At 44.9% G+C, this 22,686-nt stretch overlaps 1 protein-coding gene across 2 annotated transcripts; it reads left to right on the forward strand.

Moving 5' to 3' along the window:
• Positions 1-270: 270 nt before the first annotated feature.
• On the forward strand, positions 271-22,233 carry NCAPH2 (non-SMC condensin II complex subunit H2). Of its 2 annotated transcripts, none has more exons than XM_078607234.1 (21): positions 271-344; positions 1,882-1,989; positions 3,574-3,675; positions 4,080-4,135; positions 4,383-4,464; positions 5,959-6,027; positions 6,258-6,337; positions 7,068-7,231; positions 8,670-8,780; positions 8,963-9,045; positions 9,459-9,542; positions 10,495-10,561; positions 10,863-10,967; positions 11,110-11,163; positions 11,969-12,039; positions 15,601-15,781; positions 17,636-17,710; positions 19,467-19,513; positions 19,715-19,816; positions 20,859-21,008; positions 21,700-22,233. In XM_078607234.1, the coding sequence occupies exons 2-21, from the start codon at positions 1,882-1,884 to the stop codon at positions 21,844-21,846; spliced, it is 1,938 nt and encodes a 645-aa protein (XP_078463360.1). In that variant the 5' UTR covers positions 271-344; the 3' UTR covers positions 21,847-22,233. The 2 variants fall into 2 exon arrangements, with proteins under 2 accessions (XP_078463360.1, XP_078463361.1); XM_078607235.1 differs by lacking the exon at positions 271-344 and adding an exon at positions 364-757.
• The last annotated feature ends 453 nt before the right edge of the window (positions 22,234-22,686 follow it).

Raw genomic sequence — 22,686 nt, forward strand, 5'->3', positions numbered from 1 at the left:
GTGTGATTGTGGAATCGATAGAATCGATTAGAGGGAATCGATTTATTGCTGGTTGCTATAGTTGCCATCAGTCAGTTGGGGCCCTTGTAAGGACCCCTTTACGGTGCCTGTCAAAACTGAATTCCGCACCTTAATATTTATTTATAAGATATTAATAGTGGCAGGGGTGTGTGTGTGTTAATAATTCTAATATTTTTACGTTTACAATTACGATCATTTCGGTGTACTAATTGAAGCCAAAAAAGCATTTTATCCGGCGGTCTTAAGTTCATCTGCAGGCGCGGTCCGCGGGCAGCTATAAAAAAAGGCGGGAAAAGTCAAGACGAGGAGTGGACGGCGCTAAGGTGGAACAAACATTTAACATTCTGACGAGGTTATCAACACAAACATTTTACTTTCTGACGAGGTTATCAACACAAACATTTTACTTTCTGACGAGGTTATCAACACAAACATTTTACTTTCTGACGAGGTTATCAACACAAACATTTTACTTTCTGACGAGGTTATCAACACAAACATTTTACTTTCTGACGAGGTTATCAACACAAACATTTTACTTTCTGACGAGGTTATCAACACAAACATTTTACTTTCTGACGAGGTTATCAACACAAACATTTTACTTTCTGACGAGGTTATCAACACAAACATTTTACTTTCTGACGAGGTTATCAACACAAACATTTTACTTTCTGACGAGGTTATCAACACAAACATACTTTCTGACGAGGTTATCCACACAAACATTTTCGTGGTGAGAATTAAGCACCAGTTGGCAGTCCCGACACGTTTGAATACTCTCGCTTTTGATTATATGTATGTTTAAAAAGTATGTTTTACCTCACGGATGTTGTGGGATGATGGCGATATATATGCAATGTATATAATGTGGTTCTGGTAACTGTTTAGTTTTTAATGTTATAATACTCCAACAGTATTCGCGGCATTCATATATGATGCTGGTAAATAAGAGTATACCGTGCTGTAGTATTGTAATATAACTTACGTTGTAAATACAGTTGTGATTACAACTGTATTTACAACTGGGCGAGTGAGGTAAGAATTACGTAATGTTACATTTCTGTGAATGATCAGATATTGCGAATTGTGAGATTCGCAATATCTGATCAATGACTGTGGCCTGCAATTTAAATTGGTGCATTATAGTGCTGTACTCTATATATTGCCTTTATGATGCGTTACGCATATGGCCAAATCAAAAGCTAAGCAGGTTTTTGAGCCTGGCTATTACTTGTATGGTTAGCACCATCCACAACAGGTGCTACAGGCAGTGGCTGCTGGACTACTTTGTGGGCAGCAGAGAGGGTAGTGCAGCAAAATCCATTGTGCTGTACTTCTATGCGCCCCAATCCCATGGCTCCCTGTCTTCTCCGACCCACACCAATGAGCGCGTGGGTGAAGTATGGTCAAAATAACCCCCCACCCAGCTTAAAATACGCTGCCAAGCTTAGCAGTGTTCATTAAGACGCTGTCTTTCCGACAGCTCTGTTCTTCACCTGAAGACGGCTGCTTACGTTGTGGCCGAAACGTCGTGAGAATTTGTATTATTTCCCTTCTACGTGACTTTACCGAAAGAACCAGGAATATGAATGCCTGCAGTCACGAAAGCTTTAAATCGAAACCCCCTCACAACTTGCATTGGGTGGAGAGGCCCTCATTCAGCAGTGGATTGACACGGGGGCTTGTACACGTTACATAGATATTATACATGACGCCATTTGCAGGCGCCATATATTATCATCGCTTGTCGACTCCGTAGATTCATAAATCAAAACCTTGACAGTGGAAGGACGGAGGGTTGTGAATTGCTCCATCCCATCCCTCGCTGCCCATCTGTTCCCCTGATCGGACCCACAGATGGAGGAGCCGGAGCAGAGGTTCTTCCACCTCCTCAACCCCCTGCGGGACCTGACGCGCAACTGGGAGGTGGACGTGGCGGCACACCTGGAGGAATACCTCGAGGAGGTGCGGGCGAAATGGGTTGACGTCCTCGCCGTTGTCACCCTCGTCACGGTCCGCGCTATGGACATATTTGCTGCTGCGTAGAGCGAGATTGTAACCGTTGACTTCGTCGTCGTATTGATTTTTTTCGTCGTTATTGACATCATCGGCCTGTTTCTCAAGATCGTGGTTTATCATCATCTCGGTGGTCATCTTTGTCGCCTTCGTAATCGTGATTGTCATCCCGTTGGCTATCCTCGTCACCTTGATTTTCAACATAACACAAAATAATCGCACTAATGATATTTTTGTGTCATGTATTATCTAGTTTTTTTTTTTTATATCAAACTAGGACCCGTAACTTAAAGAGAGGATCCCTCCCTAAAAGCATCTGGCAGTTAAGCATCGGTTTAGAGCCGACCTTCTGATGAGACACTACTGTATATTGAAACCTGTCCAAAGTTTGCTTGCATTGAAGCAATCCTGCAATTATGCACACCCAAAAGGCCTTGTATACACAAGGCTAGTGTAAAAAACATTATATGGAAGGACAGATATATGGAGACATGGTCTGATTATTTCTTTTGTGACTTCATTTTCAAGATCATGGCCATTCTTGTCATCATCATGCTTAGCAGCAACAGCGTTGCCATTCATTTTAACGCCCTGATGATGTTAAAAGATCATCGTAATCATATTTGTTCTTGTCATCACTATCAACAATACCTTCGTTATCATGGTTGCTGTCCTAATCATCATCTTTGTCAATCTTGCCATTACAAGCATCAAGGTCATGGTTCTAAGCAGGAGTATTGTCATTATTAACATGATTTTGATGTCATCAGCATTGTCAACATCCTAGTAATTTGACGATTGCAAGTTAAGTGATATTACATAATAAATAACAGTGAGGGTAGAGCTAAAAACAACTTTTAATATTTTTCTGTCGCTCTTCAGGAATTGTTTGGCCAGGAATAAGCACGTATAATTATCTTGAAGATGCCATTATTATTTCACTTCAGATTTATTGTAAATCTGGCCAGATAGTGCACAACTCACAGAAGTCACAAGTTCAGATCCTGGGTAGGGTGTCACCTCCTGAGGGGTCGTTAAAATGTAGCAGTTGGGTAGCTCGGGGGGGTAAGAGCATTGAGCCGGCACCGCTCAGATCTTGGGTTTCGTTCCGTGTAGCCACCATTGATTAAATATGGTTTTAGAATGTAGCCATTTGACGGTTTCAACCCATTAACCAAGACAAACCATCACGTGAAATGTGTTCATGTACTTGGTAAAATTCCAGCTTTGACAAAAATATCGGTGTGACTGCCATGCGACAAACATTTCTCTAGCAGGGGGTGTGATAAAGTACAGCAGCTTTGTTGTAAATGAGCACTCATCCTGTGCGAAGACTGGCTCTTACCACGGGAACGTGTAATTTCCACCACCGGCTCAGGGATGTCAGCAGATATTCGTGCTGGCCGAAATTTCTTTCAGACATACGCGTTTGCTTTTTGACACGCTGCTGTAAATAGTCGGGTAGTGGTTGAATGAAGAGTGATGATGTGTTGTGTGTGTGTGTGTGTGTTTCGTGCTGTTCTCTGACTTCAGCTGGAAAGTATCGTCATCTCGTTCGATGGCGGAAAGACAACAATGAACTTCGCCGAGGCCGCACTGCTTATCCAGGGCTCGGCGTGCGTCTACAGCAAGAAGGTACGTGACACCGTGTACGACAAACACACACACACACACCCTGTGTATGGCACTTTTGTGTGTGTGTGTGTGATACCACGGTATTGTGTGGAAACGCTGTGTGTGGTATGTTGTGTGGGACAATGCGTGTTTGAAATGTGTGTGACATGTACTCTGTAATTAATTTGCAACACTCTATAAGCGAATGCTGTATTTGGCTCTCTGGGAGCACGGCACCTTGTGTCGTGTCCTTAACTCAAACGTTACACCCTTCGTTTGACTCTTTATGTTTGTAATGAGTAATTATCTCAACTCCAGCCGCAACTATATGTACCTAAGTAGGTGCTCCTAAAGCAACCTTAATAGATGTTCCAATTAGCCTTTGTTACCGAAGCCCATAAACCTTGGTGCGTATGTGTGTACAGGTGGAGTATTTGTACTCCCTGGTTTACCAGACACTGGATATGATTTCAGACAAAAAGTAAGTACAAATTGAGCAGTGTTTTGTTTGTGAAACGCATCCACCCTACACACTGATGTATTTATTTCACGTAAACATCTGCAGTACACTGCATTGTATTTTTTAAATTAAATTTTAAATGCATTTGCAGCTCATTCAATTTTCAGCAAACTGGACTGGGTCCTGCCCTGTTAGTCCGGCTTGCCGGGATTTTGCCTCATATAGAGCATCAGGCCCGGTAGTCATGTGTCCTGCCATTCTGTCGCAGACGAACCCAGAAGATAACCAACGTTGGGCAGGAGGGCGTGGACAGCGACACCTCTTTCGCTTACCAGCAAAACGAGGAGGAAGTAGGTGCTTTGCTTTTTTGTTGTCTAAGCCCTCCCCAGTTTAATTCAATGGCCAATCTCAAAGTGTCGGGGTAGCCGGGTGTCTCATGTGGATAATACTACTGCAGAGAACTCGGCCAGCATCACTGAGAATCTTGGTTTGAATCTGTGTTCCAAACACCTGTGGTTAAACCAGTCGCACAACTCGAGTGCAGAGTGCAACGTTTTGGATGCAGGGTTTGTGGATCATGACCAGACGTAAGATTTGTAAGTCATCAACAGTCATAATCATTCCATCCCAATTGAAGGCCTGCCCAATCCATGGCCATGTCCCATAGTTTGGCGACGCAACACTCCATCTAGCACCTACACTTGAGCTGATTTCATCACTCCGTCTCTGCATTGGAAATTCTGTCCGGCGTGTTCCTTCCTTTAGCTGCTGTTACGTCGTTATTCTCGACCACTGGCAATCGTCCCTTCTAATGCCGCATACTGCACAAGCCTACTTATTTTTCTTAGTAGTTATTATGTCTCTAATTTGCTTATGTTATCTAACTCATTAGCAGGTAATACACATCAGCGTGTATTACCTGCTATGATATGATGTATCAGAAACATGGCTTTGACAAAGGAAATGGAACAAAGTTTAACACGTAGGCTTTCGCGACCAATGTTATTCATAATCAACGTTTTTGGGTTTAGATCGCGTTATTTATAAATGTGTCGTAACCCTCCACCACCCGACACGGCCAATCAGAAAAAATGTGTCTCGTTGACAAAAGACAAATAGTTCACTGCTTTAGCCCACCGGTGTGTTGAAGCCACAACATTTACAATTTGAGTACGACGTTTCGCTGGTAATTGCATCCAGCATCATCGGGCAATTCGCCAGAATGGTGAGGCTCTGCTGTGTCTCCCGTTCTTATATAGAGCAGCAGCAGGGTGACGTCATCATTAACTCATTAACTCATCAGGTGCAAAGATTCAAGGGGGGAGTTATTGTAATTATATACTAGATTAGTAATCAGGCTATTGTTACGATGCGAGTTGTAGATTAGTAATCATTTGGAATGTGTTTTATTGTGATTATGCTACATTAGTAATCAGTTAATGTTTGTTTCCCTTATAAGGAATTGTAATGTATCTTATTTAATAATACGCTTCCAGGCCGCACTAAGCCTGTAGCTGTCTGAGCGATTAAAGTTATTTCTGTTTCTCTCAATTTCAATCGATTCTCTAATTAGTCTTTGCCAGTAGTAACTAGTTTTACACAACACTTCCACGTTGTCAAAATCAATTGAGTGTCCCTGTTGGCATGCATGTTCTGCCACTGCCGACAGTTGTGTTTGTGCTAGTTTAATATTTCTCTGGTGTTCTTTTAGTCTTACACTAAGTGTGCAAAGACGCATCTTCCTATGGGAGAAACTAAACTATAACGCATGTGTAGTTTTCTGATGTGGAAGTCTAGTGTTTTACCATGTGACTTCAGCCTTGACTGGGTTTGTTTTTTTCCAGTTCTTGAGCCTGGATGATATTCAGTCGTCGTCAAACATCAACTTGCATAAGAACCCGCAGAGCATGCTGGTAGGGAACGCACGTCACCATTTCATTTAAATTTACATGGCCCACTGCATCTTTATGACTACACACCTGTGTTCTGCATGGCGTCGCCCAACCCAACGCCTTCCCGACTCCAACTTGCTTAGCCCTCCGAGATCTGATGAGATCGGGGTAATTGCGGGCGAGTTGGTGACGGGAAGAATTTGTTTTCTTGCTTCTTCTTCTTCAAAAGTGTTACGCGTGTTCTCCTGCAGCACACAAGCATCATGCCCCTCATGCCCATGTGCCTGATCCCAACGGATGAGGTCGAGCGACGGGGAACCCCTCTCTACAGGTACCTGCGTCGTGCCGGCGTTGTTGAGCATTGCCTCTTTGAAGCTTTCACCATGCACTACTGGGCTCCTGAAGATGCATTTTCAAGTGTGTGGCAAAAGCTTCAGAGAAGAAAGGCTCTACACTTAACCCAACCAGGAGGGCCACACTTGGATTACAAGCGAGCGAATTGCGTTCGTAATACTGATAGCTTAACAGCAAGTAAAATATATAGCGTATACCGTATTCTCCAGATTATAAGATTGTCTGGAAAGTAAGATGCACCTAAAATTTCTACTCTGTCAAAAAAGTTACATCAATTTGGTCACCCAGACACACAGCTACCACCAGATTATAATATTTTTTGTATTTTAAACGGGGAAAAAGTGCATCTTATACCCCATGTGGTGGGCTGTCAGTGTAGCTGTACCTGTTTATATGCTCCCTATATTTGTAAGTTCTCTTAAACCTGTTCAAGTTTTAACTATTTCGTTTTTAAAAACTTAGTAATTTTCCAGCTAATGTTTACATCAATATATTGCTGAGATTCCCTCAACTCACATTACCTTTACTCTTGCGAGTCATTTTGAGATACGGTTCCATTTAGTTAGATGCTGTACAAATTAAATTGCACACATTTGCTCGTGTTTGTTTGTGTGCCCCCACGATCCCACGTGCCCACACGCTTGTGCTTGCGTTCCGAATGTCTCTGCCACCACCACCGCGTGCCAACGCCGCGTCTCTGCATGCAGCCAGAAGGGGGAGCTGCTGGCCAGCCGCAAGGACTTCCGCGTGAATACGAGCACGCCGCACCACACGGGAGCCTTCATGCTGGAGCTGAGCGGCCTCTCTTCTGTGGACGGCACCACGATCGCCAACACGGCCATCAACGCGCTCCGCTGTCAGGATGCCATAGGTGCGGCAAGCAGGCAGTGGCGAGGATAAGCAGTCTCTTGTACGCCTGCCCGAGTGCGGTTTACCTGGCAGAACTGCGTGTTGAGCGTTTCTTCTCTGAAGTTTTAATCATACACAACTGTGGGCTTCATCTTCCTGGTTCTTTCGGTAAATTCACGTAGAAGGGAAGTAATAAAATAATAAAAATAAAACATAATAAAAAATAATTCTCACGACGTTTCGGCCACAACGCAAGCAGCCGTCCTCAGGTGAAGACCAGGTCTGTCGGGGAGACAGACCTGGCCACAACGCAAGCAGCCGTCCTCAGGTGAAGACCAGGTCTGTCTCCCCGACAGACCTGGTCTTTACCTGAGGACCTGGTCTTCACCTGAGGACGGCTGCTTGCGTTGTGGCCGAAACGTCGTGAGAATTATTTTTTATTATGTTTTATTTTTATTATTTTATTACTTCCCTTCTACGTGACTTTACCGAAAGAACCAAGAAGATGAATCCCTGCAGTCACGAAAGCTTTAAATCGAGACTGGGCTTTTCCAGAGCGTCTTTCAGAATTAAATTGAGCTCCCCGTGTGTTTGTGCAGTGACGTGGCCCAGCGGTAGCGCATTCGGCTCATGTTGCAAAGGTTCGCGGTTCGAATCCGACAGGCCACCCTGGTTATTACTGCAGGTGTATTAACTGAAAAAAGTATACACCATCTACTGCACACTGAAATTCGAATACCAGTAGGTCATTGTATGCTGGTGTTATAATCAAATTTTCCAAAATTAGAAAAATTACCTGCAAACTACTCCATTTGGATTACACAGAATCACTATTGCTCCTTTCTGTGAAACTATTGAAGGCTATATGTTTGTGAAACATGGCGCTGTTAATACAGGTCTTTTTTTGGGTTAGATCGCATAAATATGAATGTGTCGTTAAACCCGCCACCACCCAACATGGCCAATTAGTAAGGTTTGTCATGTAAAGAAAACATGCCAATTCGTTACTAGTACAGCACACCGGTGTGTTGGAGAGCAAAGCCACAACATTTAAAATGTATGGCGCTGTTGTGAAAGCCTTGACCTGATGACGGACGCTTGTGTTGCGCCCGAAACGTCATGATTTATTTTATTTTATACCTACGTGACTTTACCGAAAGAACCAAAGAGTACTGAATTATTGTTCATGGGTTGGTCACAGTTCTGTAAGATGGTGCATAATGAGTTTTGTAAAGTAGCACGAAGTTGTTTTTTTGGAGATTGTGTCTTCCTTAAGACATTGAAAGGTACATTTTTACGAAGTGGTTGAATAACGTACTGACTGGTGGATTGATTAGTGTTCCGTTCAAAGCTACAGATCCTAAAAAAATTAAATACACATACCCCAAGTGATTACAAATCCATTGACGTTACACAAACCTGTGAAAGGATTTTTAATTGTTTTGGTATCTTTTCTGTAGATGACGAATTCTCGGCTTTGCAAAACGCCATCGGCGGTAACGCGGGAAACGGAGGTGGTGACGATGACAACAACGCGGGTTTCCTGCCTCTGGCTGATGCAGATGAACATGGTAAGTGTAATAGCCACCCAGACGTGGTAATTTAAAAACAACGAAGGGGAAATGACACTTAAAACAGACATAAAATACGAAAGTACCCAAGAAGATAACCTCCGTGATGTTGTGAGGAGACCTTCATCCAGCAGTGGATAAACGATGTGTGCGCATGCACACCCCATGCTCTCTCTGTTTAGACGACATGGATGACTTGCCACCACTTGAAGAACTTGATCCAATAGATGCCCCCGCGGCCGTTGAGGTGATCGACAGACAACAGGTATGAGCTTTCACTATATGTGCGCGCCCCCTTTACCAGTGTGTGTGTGACATGAATGCGTGTGCTCTAAAAATAACAGTATGACCGATTTCGTAACAGTACTGATTATTATCGTGAAGACCACATTTAGCTCATTTACAGCTCTTAATGTTATTGTTATTGCATATCTTGTACAAATGTGCATTACTTATTTACATGAAAAAATTTAGAAAAGCACAGTGAAACCACCAAAAATTCGAAGTGATTTCTGGAACACATAAATCTATGGTAGTGGCCGTGCAATACGGTGCTAAACTGGGACTGCCTGGCATGTGACACTTCCGCACCGCGTGGAGACGCAGTTAACAGCAAGCTAGCATTGCTTTGGATGCTGTTCGATTGTTGAGCTTTGATCTTTGTGTTTTGTTATCTAGGTCAGGCCTGAAGACAAGGGTTACATGCTGAGAGAGAGACCGATCAGAGAATTAGAAGAGAAAGCACCCCCAACAAAACCACAGGTAACTCATTACTTGTGGTTCTGAAAAGAGCCTTCCCATGAGAATGTGGAGTTTCTGCCGCTGGCTAAAGGCCACCACGACGATAGGTCCTGTCCCGTTTCCTTTTTTTTAAGAGGGAGAAACATGTTATAATGATAAGTACATTTGGTATTTGTGTCGTTATAGCACAAGGCTCTCACGAAGGCCCCTATGCAGACGGGTATAATCTGCCAGTAGAGGCGATGTTACTCTTTGGTTTTACCCAATTAAATCTCGACTTAAAGCTTTCGTGACTGCAGGAATTCATATTCTTGGTTCTTTCGGTAAAGTCACGTAGATAGGTTCAAAGAAAATATGGCCATTTCAAACCCTTATGAACAGTTTCCCTTGGAAGCTAACCTCCCTTTTCCTGAAGACGACCACTTGCGTTGCGATAGAAACATCATAGTTTTCTGTTATTTTTGATTATTTTCTTTGACCCTATCGACGTGACTTTACCAAAAGACGCAAGAATATCATTTACACAATTCATTTATTTTCGAAATTAGGACTGTGACATCAGCACGTGTCCTACTCTTTCCCCAAATTACTTCACGGGATATTTAACATCGGCTGTGACGCAGACGGTACATATATATGGTTCATACACCTCCAGTAATTAACCAGGGTGGCCATGGGCTCGAATCATGAACCTCTGCAACAAGTAGCGAACGATCGATTGCTCGGCAATTTCGCTGCCCAATTGAGTCCATAAAACCAAATGATGGTAATGATATATCAATCTTGATTTGAAGCTTTCGTGACTGCAGGAATCCATACTCTTTGGTTCTTTCGGTAAAGTCACGTAGGTATAAAATTAAATAAATCATGACGTTTCGATCGCAACACAAGCGGTCGTCCTCAGGCGGAAAAAATATTATGTAATGATATTGATATATGTAAAGTAATTATCAATGTGCGTGCATTGTGTTAGGCAGTTGACCCTTGGCGGAACATGGATATATTTGCTGAGGGGCCACCAGAGAAGCCCTTCGTAAAAGGTGAGGCATGCACATTGAAACCGGAACCACGGTGATTGTGAGGAGGTGACGATGGTGGGGATGACTGGAGGTGGTTGTGATTATGATGGTGAGGATAATAATGATGATATGCTGCTGATAATGGCGATTAAGTTGAAAATAATTATGAAAATAAAGTTGGTGCTGTTGGTCAATGATGTTGCTGCTTACGATTTTGATGCTTCTGATAGGGATGTTGATGATTCTGGTTCTGCTGCTTTGATGATGATGATGCTGCTGCTGCTGTTGCTGCTGCGATGATGATGATGGCAATCACTATCAGGGCGAACCTTCTCACTTCCACCTGGATTGGACCCGAAAGCCACCAAGCAGAAGAGAAAGCGGGCAGTAGAACTCATGCGCTTCAGTGACTGGTTCACCAAGGCATGTAAGTGAAGTAATCGCCATTCACTATCTTTCATAGGTGGGTAACATATATGGCAATGGTCCTTCATCATCACAGTTACAAGCTAAACGTATAATTGTCACAGTCCTAATGTTTTTTTTTGTTTCACGTTTTATTTTGTCAGACAAAGCTATGGCTGCTCCTCTGTGGAAAAAGACCTCACTTCTGAGTTTCTCAGGTAATATACTGTTCGCTCATTCAACAACATTTTATTTTATTTTCATTAATTTTGATGTTTTACCTACGTGACTTTACCGAAAAAAACCTAAGAATATGATTCCTTGCAGTCACGAAAGCTTCAAATCTAGAATTCATTCAACATTTTTGGTTTGATCACTGATCTTTTCTTGATCGCGTGATCATCTCGGTTAAATCAAGAGTTGAAGAAACTTCTATTCCAAAAGTACTTGAGCGAGCAGAGTTAACGTTACGTCACGTCAGAGTGATCACATCAGGGGATGCCTCAGATCTCGGCCACAGGATCAAAATGCAGGAAAAATGTCATTGTATGATTGCTCATGTACATGGACGGCGTTTTTTTTTCTTTCAAAAAAAAACAAACTCCAGAATAAAAAGTCAAGCAATACAAACTATAAGATAAACACAAGAAAAAAAAGTGGATTCTTTGAATCGAATCGCAACCCAAAATTGTGACAATTCTTAGAATCGCTGGTTGTGGGGTGGTGAATTTTTAAATGCTTATCAAATGTTGAGGTACATCCGTAAGTGAATGGTGGTGGTGACTTTCAACTAGCAGTGGGTGGGTAGATCATGGCGAATTATGATGATGACATATGTATGATAGGAGCACTATCATTTCTATAATGCTTCTCCAACCCGCACCGACAAATGAAGTGAGGTATGGTCACATAATCCCCATGACCCATATGGCATGGAGTGGCCCTCATCCAGCAGTGGATTGATATAAAGGCCTGTCCAGGTACATGTTACATTCCATTATTCGGTGCATGATCCACCCACAGAACTGGAAGAATTGTATTGGACGAACATGCGGAAGGCAATGTCCACACAGCTTAAGATTCAAAAGAAACTGGTAAGTGACGCCGCGACAGTCTTCTCAAAAGCCTCCGTGCTTTTATGCGTGATGCCTCAACCTCTGTGATCTACGCATGCACGAGCGCATGTGTCCTTATGCTTGTGCCCACGTGTGGTTCACACACTTTGCTGCTATACCAGGAGCCTGAGTTCAACACCCAGTCGTGGTGCTCATCAACAAAAGTAGTGGTTGGTATATAACAAGGCCAGGGCTTTTCTTAGGTTGTCAAGTCGAAGTCAAAGTGGCTGTGGGTTAGTGTTGAGGCTTTGTGGGTTAGTTTTGAGGCTGTGGGTCATTGTCCAGGCTGTGGTTTAGTCTTGTCTTGACATTGATACTGTGGGTCATTGTTGAAGTTGTGTGAGTTCGTTTCGGGGCTATGGGTTCATATTGAGGCCATGGGTTCTTGTTCAGGCTGTGGGTTCATATATAGGCTGTAGGTTAATAATAATAATAATAGTACAATTTGTAACACGCGCAAATTTGCAGACGTAGTGGCCGCAACTCAGAGGCGCGGAGCCAAGCTCAGAGTCGCTCAAAAGCATGATTGTAAAGGTGAGTTTTTAAGTGTCTCTTGAAGGAGGCGATTGAGGTGATGCTGCGAATGTGCAGAGGGATATCGTTCCAGACTGTTGGGGCTGCCACCGAGAAGCGGCGCGTAGACATGACCATCCTGGATCTTGGTATTGAGAGGAGGTCGTGAGTCGCGCTGCGCAGGCATCTGCCGTGTGCTGAGCTGCAAGTTGTCAATAATGAAAAAAATACGGCGGGCAGGCGGATATGAAGGCATTGTGGCAGAGGCAGGCGGTCTTGTATGTGACCCTACTGGCAATGGGGAGCCAGTTGAGAGCGCGGAGACGAGCTAGTGAGTCGAGGCGGGGATGAGTGTGGGCAATGATGACGCGTGCTAGGTTATTTTGTAGGCTTTGAAGCTTAATGGTAGGTTTTTACCCTTTTAACTGGTACAAAACTGACACCTTTATTCAAGGCATCATGTTTGCAATGACTAATAAAGGTGTCAGTTTTGTACCAGTTAAAAGGGTAAAAACCTACCATTATATTTTGCCACTGGTAAAAGAGATCTCATAGTGTAAATCTTTGAAGCTTCTTTAGGTTGCCAGCGGAGGGTCTACCTGCTGATCGACTTGCTTACAGAGTCGCCTGCAGGAAAACTAACAAACTGATCCTTGTATCACGTTCCTCCCACATTGAGGAACGCATCAAAAAAGCAACCGGAAACCCGCGTATTCTATGGAAAACCCTCAAAGATATTCTCCATCCTGGTAGCACTATGGTCCCTCACCTTAGCGATCCCCTTGCCTCACTGAAACTTGCCACCTCTTTTAATACTTACTTCAACAACAAGCTAATCGCCGTCGCAAACTCGTGCAACGTCTACTGACACATTGCACCATTGTACCCCGCTCATGGTACCTAAAATTGTAAGCACTAACCCAGACACTCTTCTAACTATGCTAAAGCCTGTGTCTACAAAAGACGTTTTCGCTTTAATTGAATCACTTCATTTGAAGTTATCTCCACTCGACGTGCTCCCAGGTTCCTTGTTCAAGCAATGTGCTCCGGAACTCGCCATCATGATCAGGAACATCGCAAATGCCTCCTTCTCTTCGGGGTGTTTTCCGTCCAACCTCAAATCTGTTAAAGAAACCAAAACTAGATCCGGATGACGCATCTAGTTATCGTCCCATCACTAACCTCTCGAACCTCTCTAAACTCCTTGAACGACTAGCCCTCGCCCAGCTACAACCACACGTCACCTCCTCCGCAAACTACTGCTACTTCCAGTCAGCTTACCGTCAGAACTATTCCACAGAAACAGCACTCACTAGGGTGCTCGATGACATTTTAACGATCGTTGATTCCGGCTCAACTGTTGCACTTGTAAGTCTGGACATTTCGTCAGCCTTCGACACCATCAACCATTCGCTCCTTACTTCCCTCCTGAAATCCGACTTCGGTATATGCGGCTCAGCACTCAAGTGGATAGCTTCGTACCTTTCTGACCAGCAATTTTCAGTCAGGGTGGGCATGTCCACATCGCCTGAAACAACAGCATTATGCGGGGTTCCCCAGGGCTCTGTACTAGGTCCCCTGCTCTTCACAGCCTACACTTCCCCGATCGGCCGGCTCATCGCAAGCTTCGGTGTTAAGCATCACTCATACGCGGATGACACGATTCTATTCACCGCCATCGATTCTAGCAATGCATCTAGATTCGAGAGGCTCTCGGAATGTACCACTGCCGTGCAACAATGGTTCACTGCACACAACCTAGCCCTTAATCCGAAAAAGTCAGTGGCCATCATGTTAGGTACCAAGCAACGTCTCAATTCAGCAGCACTCCCCACACACATACACATCTTCGGTCACAGCATCAAGTTCACCGACCACTTCAGCTACCTCGGTGTCATCCTAGATTCAACTTTATCCTTCGACCGTCAAACCAACCATATCATCAGCTCATGTAACTTTCACCTGAAGGCTCTTAGACACATACGTCCTCTCATCTCTACTGAAATTGCCAACACTTTGGCATGTTGCATAGTTGGGTCTCGCCTTGACTATTGTAACTCCGTCCTTGTCCGGACGTGCGATACGTTCAAGGTGCCTTCTGGTTCGCTTAGCAATGATGGCATCTCTTGAGAGCCAGTGAGTGTCGTGAGAAGACTGCCTAGCGGTTCGTGATTTTAATGGAGCTAGTTTGTCCAGCGCCGCCCTCATGTCAGCTTCTAGTTGGAGAGAGCAGACGGTTGGATCCGATGATGGGGATAACATTGAAAGCGAGTTTGCAAGGAGGTGACGAAAAGCAGGAAATGTGATACCCTTGAAATTACGCAAGTTGCGGGTGAATTTGATGGTGATTGGCTTGGGAAATTGGAGGGAAGAAAGTATGAGGCGGTGGTCGGAGTAACCAGTTTGGAAAACTTCCAGTGCAGTGATGCGTCGGTGCTGGTTAGGTTCCAGAACCAGGTCGAGCATGCTCTCAACGTTTGTTGACGAAGCTCTGGTGGGGCCTGAGTTTGTGATGACCAGGTTATGGCAGGCCAAAGTTGACTCAAGGTGACTATCGATGGAGGCTGGGGTATTGCCGGGGCAATTAAAGTCAACTGTAAGCACGAGCCTCTGAGATGGGTTAGGAATCAGATATAGGAATTCCGAAAGCTCATTTACGAAGGTGTTGATGCTGCCGTCTGGAGGGCGATAGATGGAAATGATGGAAAAGCACTCGTTAGTAGTAAGGGATACGGACTGGACCTCGAATGTGGCCTGAGCCATTGGTAGATGGAGCTCTTTAATTTTCAAGTGAGCATTGTAAACGACCGCTAAGCCACCACCCCGCTGGTTAGTTGCGCGAGGTTTATGTAGAACCTTGTATCCTGGGGGTGCAACTTTAAAGCAAAAGTTCAGGATGCGCCTTACTTTCTGGAGCTACTTATAATCCAATAAATGTGGTAATTGGTTAACAATCGTGTGCAGAGTGCTGTCCATTGAACGCCGCCGTATATTAACCTCCCTTGTGTTGTCGGTTGAATCTGGTAGCTCCTGGCTGGGAAGCCCCACGCCCAGGACATCACTCTTCCGGACAACGGTGATGATGGCGATGATATTGGTGGCGGCGGAGATGGTGGCAACCAGGGACAGGGTGCTGGGGCAGAATCAATCCCTGGCGTCCGAGAGATAGGGCGAGATCCTGATTTCCAAGATCTACCAGACGGCCTTGGTACCAGCATGCACTCGGCCCAACACACACCCGGCATGGGATAATAGTAATGGTAACAATAATATAATTTGTTTATCCAATTATATTGATACATTATTATTACATATGTTTACCCTGAAAAAGACTCAATGAGTCTCGAGACCTTTTCAGGAGGCTCCTGCAATTCTGTTGCGGTAGGGCCGCACCTGATTAGCACGGTTGGCTACGTACGATGCGAAAGAAGTATGACAGTTATTATGTGTTTCCAATTAAGAATTTTGCGAGCGCTTTTAAAAATTTGGCAAATGTAAACATGGACGCCGGCACACATAGCTGAGACTTGGTCAAATAATGTCACAGCATCTTTAATTTCCACAGTAAATCAGATGGCGCTTATTTTTATGGTTGATGCACCTGTTGTGGGTTCCGCAGAGGTGCACACTCGAACTTGGAGGCAACATGTTTATTCTTAATACAACGGGTTAACTACATAGCCACTCGACGGGATATCGGTATAGGGTGGTAACCACCACGCGTAACTACATAACCACTCGACGGGATAATGTGACTTAGGGTGGTGACCACCACGGTTAGCTACGTCACCACTCAACGGGATAACTATATATATTCGGACCAGGTCAGCTAAACCAGAGGTCGCAAACGGGTTTTGATTCCTTACCAGTACCCGGCCGCACCAGGGTCACAAACGGGTACCCGTACACGGCCGTACCCGTTCCCTACCCGTACCCGGCCGGGTACGGGTAGGGAACGGGTATCGGGTACCTGATTGCGACCTCTGGGAAGAAGCCATGTTGCAGGCGCGGGTGGGTTGATTCTAGGAACTTGAATTGTGAGAAGAGACAAGACGTTGCGAAATGAGTGACAAACAGTGACTCACCAGTGACTCACGGCCTACCCGTACCCGGTCGCACCAGGGTCGCAAACGGGTACCCGGCCGGGTACGGGTAGCCGGGTATCGGGTAGGGTACGGGTATCGGGTACCCGGTTGCGACCTCTGAGCTAAACACCCTGCCTGGACCACGATGCCGTGCATGAAGACCGAAGAAGTCGCCGGCGGATTCCGTATCCCAGAGACGAACAGCCAAGATCGCTCTCGGGGCTCGGCCTTTATGGGCTGCGGCGAGGCCAGGCTCCGCCCTTGGCCACGCCCCCTTCCAGATCCTTCTCGGAGACTCTGGGCCCACGTCACGTGTCCCTCTCACCTCCTCTTTGGCCCTCGTTACGACCTCATCCCGGTCACGTGCCTTCTCGGGTTCACCCAGACTACCATGTCCTCACCCGACCTCTCTCCAGAGGTCGCAAACGGGTTTTGATTCCTTACCCGTACCCGGCCGCACCAGGGTCGCAAACAGGTACCCATACCCGGCCGGGTACGGGTACCCGTTCCCTACCCGTACCCTACCCGAAATGAGTGACAAACGGTGACTCACCAGTGACTCACAGCCTACCCGTACCCGGCCGCACCAGGGTCGCAAACGGCTACCCGTACCGGTACGGGTAGTCGGGTATCGGGTAGGGTACGGGTATCGGGTACCCCGTTGCGACCTCTGCTCTGAGGGGGCGAGAACGTGGATTGACCATGGCTGATGATTGTATCCAGAAAAGCCTCACTGATTCAAGAATTCTCTATTCAGGAGGGTGTCACATTGCGAGTATTAGCCAATTCTATTAATGAATCTTTAACCTGTATATGCAGGATACAAATTTTGTACAGATGAATTCAAGAATACATTACTGTGCTGCAATCTCCTGGTCACCTTGCAGCCCAAAATGTATTTGAACTTGATGGTGATGCTCGTGCTGAGATAACGATGAAGATGATGAACTGCACGTTATAAAATTTGCCTTTCACAGATGATTACGGTGACGCGGATGACTTTAACACCACACCCCATGATGTCATAGGCGACGTCGTTCCCCTGCAAATTGGTAATTCGCTCACAAATGTGCGGGTACAATGAATGGATTATATTCGACTACACTTGAGTGCAACGTCACATCCTGTGGTAAACTTAAAATACGGGTCCACAACCCACAATCTCGTGAATAATCGTGATCGATTCTAAGAATCGCATCTCAATTCTTGGCTAGGTATTGTGAGATTTGGCCAGAACTAATGCACATACAATACTGTGCATCGGTTAACGAGAGCGTAGTGGTTAGCGCACTGCGCTACAAACCTGCTTGTCCCAAGTTCAGCGTCCGGCCATGGCTAACATCACAAGTGCACAACGAATGCACACTGCACATTTTATACCATTAATATGTATACACACAAGGTTTGTTTTATTACATCGATTTTGCAGCTAGTTGCACTTTTCAGTTAACTGGACCAAGACACGCCACCTTATTAGTTTGGATAGCCGAGGTTTTATATTATACAAATTTGTAACACAGCACACAAACAGTTGTCTTTTGGATACAGTGATCTATACCATAGAAATGTGGAATTTCCAGTGTATGTTTGCTGCCACAAGCTCCTTTGACACTTTGCCCTTTCACGTTTAATTGCCAAATCAGTCCGCTTGCAATCTCTGTGTTGTCACATTTCCAAAAGGCATTTAAAAAAAAAAGTAAAGTAAAGATAACGCACAAGTGGATGATTGCGTTATGTGCTGGGACCGCCTCTATCAGTATTATGATATCCTTGTGAAGTGAGCAGGGATATAGATTAATAGTGATATTTACTTGGTGCTAATTTTTGTTTCATTCGGCCAGGTGGTAGAGTGGTCATTGCATTTGACTCAAAATTGGAAGGTTGCGAGTTCAAAGCTTGTGTTTGTTTGAATGAGAACTTCCTCCATGGTCAATAAAATGAGTTCCACATTGAGCTGGCTGGGTGCCTCAGAAGTCGCCAGTGTTGTGGTGAGCTGACACCGCTAAAATCTTCAGGTTTGAACCCAGGCCACCGCCATTCATCAAAATGAAATCTCAAGTGTAATGAGTTGGTGGCATCAGCCGGGTCACCAATAACTGCACAAAAAAACGTCAAATTCAATTTGGATAAAATCTAGATTTGAGCATTAAAATATTTTTGACCGTTATGTGATGAACATTACTCTTAACTAGCATGGTGAGCAGTTGAGAAATTGCTGTTTGGATCAGAGTTCGCTTGAAGGGATCTCATAATTAGCTCGGCGATATCCGCTTCTGTGTGCCATTCTCTGACACAAATAGCTGCACTGCTCTGCAATAGTTCTGAAAGGATTATTAATCTCGTAACATTCAACTGAAAGCTCCATGGGGCTACAATTGCAGGAACATGTCCTCAGGCATAACAATGTGGAATTTCCAACGCTGGCTCGGCTGTAAAGAATGCCATACCTGTGCTTATAGTTTTTGTTACCATTGTTTACCTGGGTTTGAATCTAGATTTCAGTTACCCCATGATTATACCAGATTCTCAAGTATAGCAATGGACGTATGTGATGTGATTTTCATGCAACATGGTATTAATATGTTCTCCTAGTGTGTAATAAAGAGGCCTATTGAGGTGATTTTAAAAGTGGTTCTGTGAAGGCATCTCCCAGTGCTGTTCTCTGCCACAAGATGGTGCAATGCTTGATGTGAGAGTTTAAAAAAAAAAAAATTTGCCACGTGACAGCACATAGCCGAACGCATAATTGCAAGTGTTTGTGTGTGTGTGTTATTCATGTTTATTTAATTTCTGTATTATATTTCATAGGAAATGAAGAACAGCTGAAGTACGAGGAGCTAGTGATACGTAATGTGGTAAGTACAGCACAGGTGTTAAACCCAAGGCATAGATGGTTAAACAAAAACATATTAATTAAGTGACTATGTTGAGATTGCTTTTCCCACTTAGCAATTTCCCAATAACTGCAACAAGCGGTAGAACATGCTATCGTTCGGCCACTTCACCACCCTATATACATTTATGTTTGTACTGTATCCATGCGTGCGTGTGTTTAGGAAATGTACATGGCTGCCTCGGCAGGCTATGCACAGGACACAGCTCTGTCACGGAGAATCCGAGATTGGGATGCGATGATAATGCCCACGCTACAGATGCAGGTGAGGACGATCATAAAGCCGGGTCCACACCTTAATAATAATCATCAGTTGCGTAACTTGGTTGCATGCAACTAAAATGGTTATTCACGGCTTGTCGCTGAGAGCAGTTGCACAATTGTTTGCTTAAGAGTCGGGCTTGCCTGAACAGTGCTGGTAAACTGCCAGATGTTTATAGGCAAGGGCCCCTCTTGAGATAGGGGTACTAGTTCGAAACAAGATAGAGTCTACTTTCAAGCGCTCTGCTCAGACATTTTTCTTGAAAATACGGGGGGTGGGAGGGGGGAAAATCCCATGTTCTCATCCGCAAAATACGGTTGTGGTTCAGTGACATCTTCCAGAACCTCATTCTGTCACATGGGGTGATATTACACTGCTGTCTGTGTTTGCAAGAGTGACCTCGTAACAACACAATGCTGGGAGTACAATTGGGTGGAAATCAATAACTTTTGTTGAAGATAATTAATTGAGGATATTTGTGAGAGGGACACAACTAAAAAATACCTCGGGCAGTTATGGAAGGCAAACCGGCATCAAAATAATGGATGGACGAGAGCGGGTTAGGAGCAGTTTTGGAAAGCTGAACTTAATACTGAAAACTAACATTCCATTTTACCTAAAATAGGACCTATGCTTTGACATATGCATCGGATACGTGAACATTCGCAAGGAAAATTATACAAAAGCGGAAGAGCGTGTAAAGAAGCATGGAGAAGTGCATGCTTATGATTACATTTATAGACAAACAGGAACACGTTATAAGAAAAGGTATGCAAGTTAAAGGCATATTGACCGAAGAAAATTAAATGGGGCTTGGGCAGGAAGTAATGGCTGGTGGTCAAGACGAACGATGGAGTAACAGTCAAAGGTGGAAACACGCCCAAGAGAACGTATGGGAGCGTGTGCAGGTACTATATAAACTGTTGCATCGTCAGACCGTAAGAGGTGGTTATACTATTGTAAGGCCATCATCCACCCATCAGTGGATACATCATGGGCAATAACAATGATGATATTTTTTTCCTTCCGCCGGTGTTGGGCATAGGACGATCGCGGGTCGTGCGACATCGGCTTGTACTGCGACCGCGTGATCGGCACGTTTGAGCGCAACAGCCAAACCATGCGCTTCGCAGACATCGTGAGAGACCAGGAACCCTTCGAGGCGTGCCGCTACATGCTCGCCTGCTTACAGCTGGTGAGAGTGGGTGTGTGTGTATGTCTGTGCACTGGGGAGCGGTAGTGTAGCGAGTAGCGTGGAGCGTTACTCACCTGGCCACTCGAGGTCAATTCCCGCTCACAGCCAACACCATTGACGATTATCTGAACTGGTTCCGGGCCTCCCCTCGGTCGACTCAGCCTCAAATGGGTACCTAGTGTGGTGTGTTAAAACATCACCACTCGGGAGACAAAAGCGGTCAGGCGTGGTGCTGGCCACCCACCCCCTCGTGTGCAATGCCGACCTTCATAGGTGCTCACTAACAGCACTTGCCTCAACAGTCTGTTAAGGCTATAAGGGAGATCTTTGTGTTGACACTATGTAGCGTGTCGTGGTTAGCGTGCACCACTACGAACCTGGCGACCCGAGTTCGATTGCCGCTAGTGGCCAACACCAGTGACGATGAACTGAACTGGTCCTGGGCCTCCCAGAGGTCGACTCGGCCTTAAATGAACACCTGGTGCGGTGTGTAATTGCCACGAGGGAGACAAAGGTGGCTGGGCGTGGTGCTGGCCAAGCATCCCCTAGTGTGCTGTGCTGCCCAGCCTTCAGAGGTGTGCCGTGCCACAATAGTCTATACGGGCGATCTTTGTCTTTTTGTTTGCGCACACACGAGCGTGCGATTGCGTTGAGTGGGGCTCCTGACCCGACGCGCGCTCCCCCGCCTCAGGCGAATGATGGCAACGTGGCGGTGCGCGCCACCGGAGAACTGCACGAGGCCCTCGACACCATGGAGCTGAAGCTGCTGTCGCGAGAGCTGGTGCGGGAGCGCCTCGAGACGTACCAGGCTCCGTCGCTCGCTCGCAGTGCCAGATAAAAGTAGTGGTGGCATCAAGGACGACGGCGACTTTTAGGCAAATCGTCATACTTGCACCCGCCTCTCTCGTCGGCTTCAGAGAAGTGTCTTAGGACTTGGTTCCAGACCAGATTTGAATCTCCAACTCGGTTTGGTTGAAACTGTTCCAGGAGACTGGGACTGAGGATCATATTGAAACTCAACTCTGAGACAATATTTTGTCATCTTAAGTTTGAGGATACATTCTTAGAAACTGGGAATTACGGTCAGAGCCTTGGTCTATGTGTTCCTGACTTATAATTACGTCATATATTTTGCCTTATTTTTATAGGAATGTGTCCGTCAACACTGAAAAGTGTTCAGAAGACAAGGTGTCCACTTTAACAATAAATGTGGATTTGAACAATGGGTATTGTCAAGTTTTAGTCACTTGATGTAAATATATACTTTCAGTTCACAATAATCCTTAGGTAATGCTTCTGTTGCAAAACAGTTTGCCTGGTATAAATATTGTGTACTATATTTGTATACTTGTTTTAATTGTAGAGCCTGTGTTGATAAGCATGGCATTCAACATGCAAAAACTAAACTTGCTTATGACTTAGTCAAGTTTATGAACAACTGCAATGTGGCAACTACCAGAAAATAAACCACAAGTCAATATGTAATGAACTATACTCTTTGGTTCTTTCGGTAAAGTCACGTAGGTATAAAATAAAATAGATCACGACGTTTCGGGCGCTACACAAGCGTCCATCATCAGGTGGGAAAGCTTGGTCTGCTGCTGATGCAGACTGTTTTAAAACAGGGAAAGCATGGTCTGCTGCTGATGCAGATTGTTTTAAAACAGTCTGCATCAGC

This window comes from Lampetra planeri, chromosome 27, assembly GCF_965212315.1.
Source record: "Lampetra planeri chromosome 27, kcLamPlan1.2.h2, whole genome shotgun sequence".
Classification (NCBI taxonomy): domain Eukaryota; kingdom Metazoa; phylum Chordata; class Hyperoartia; order Petromyzontiformes; family Petromyzontidae; genus Lampetra; species Lampetra planeri.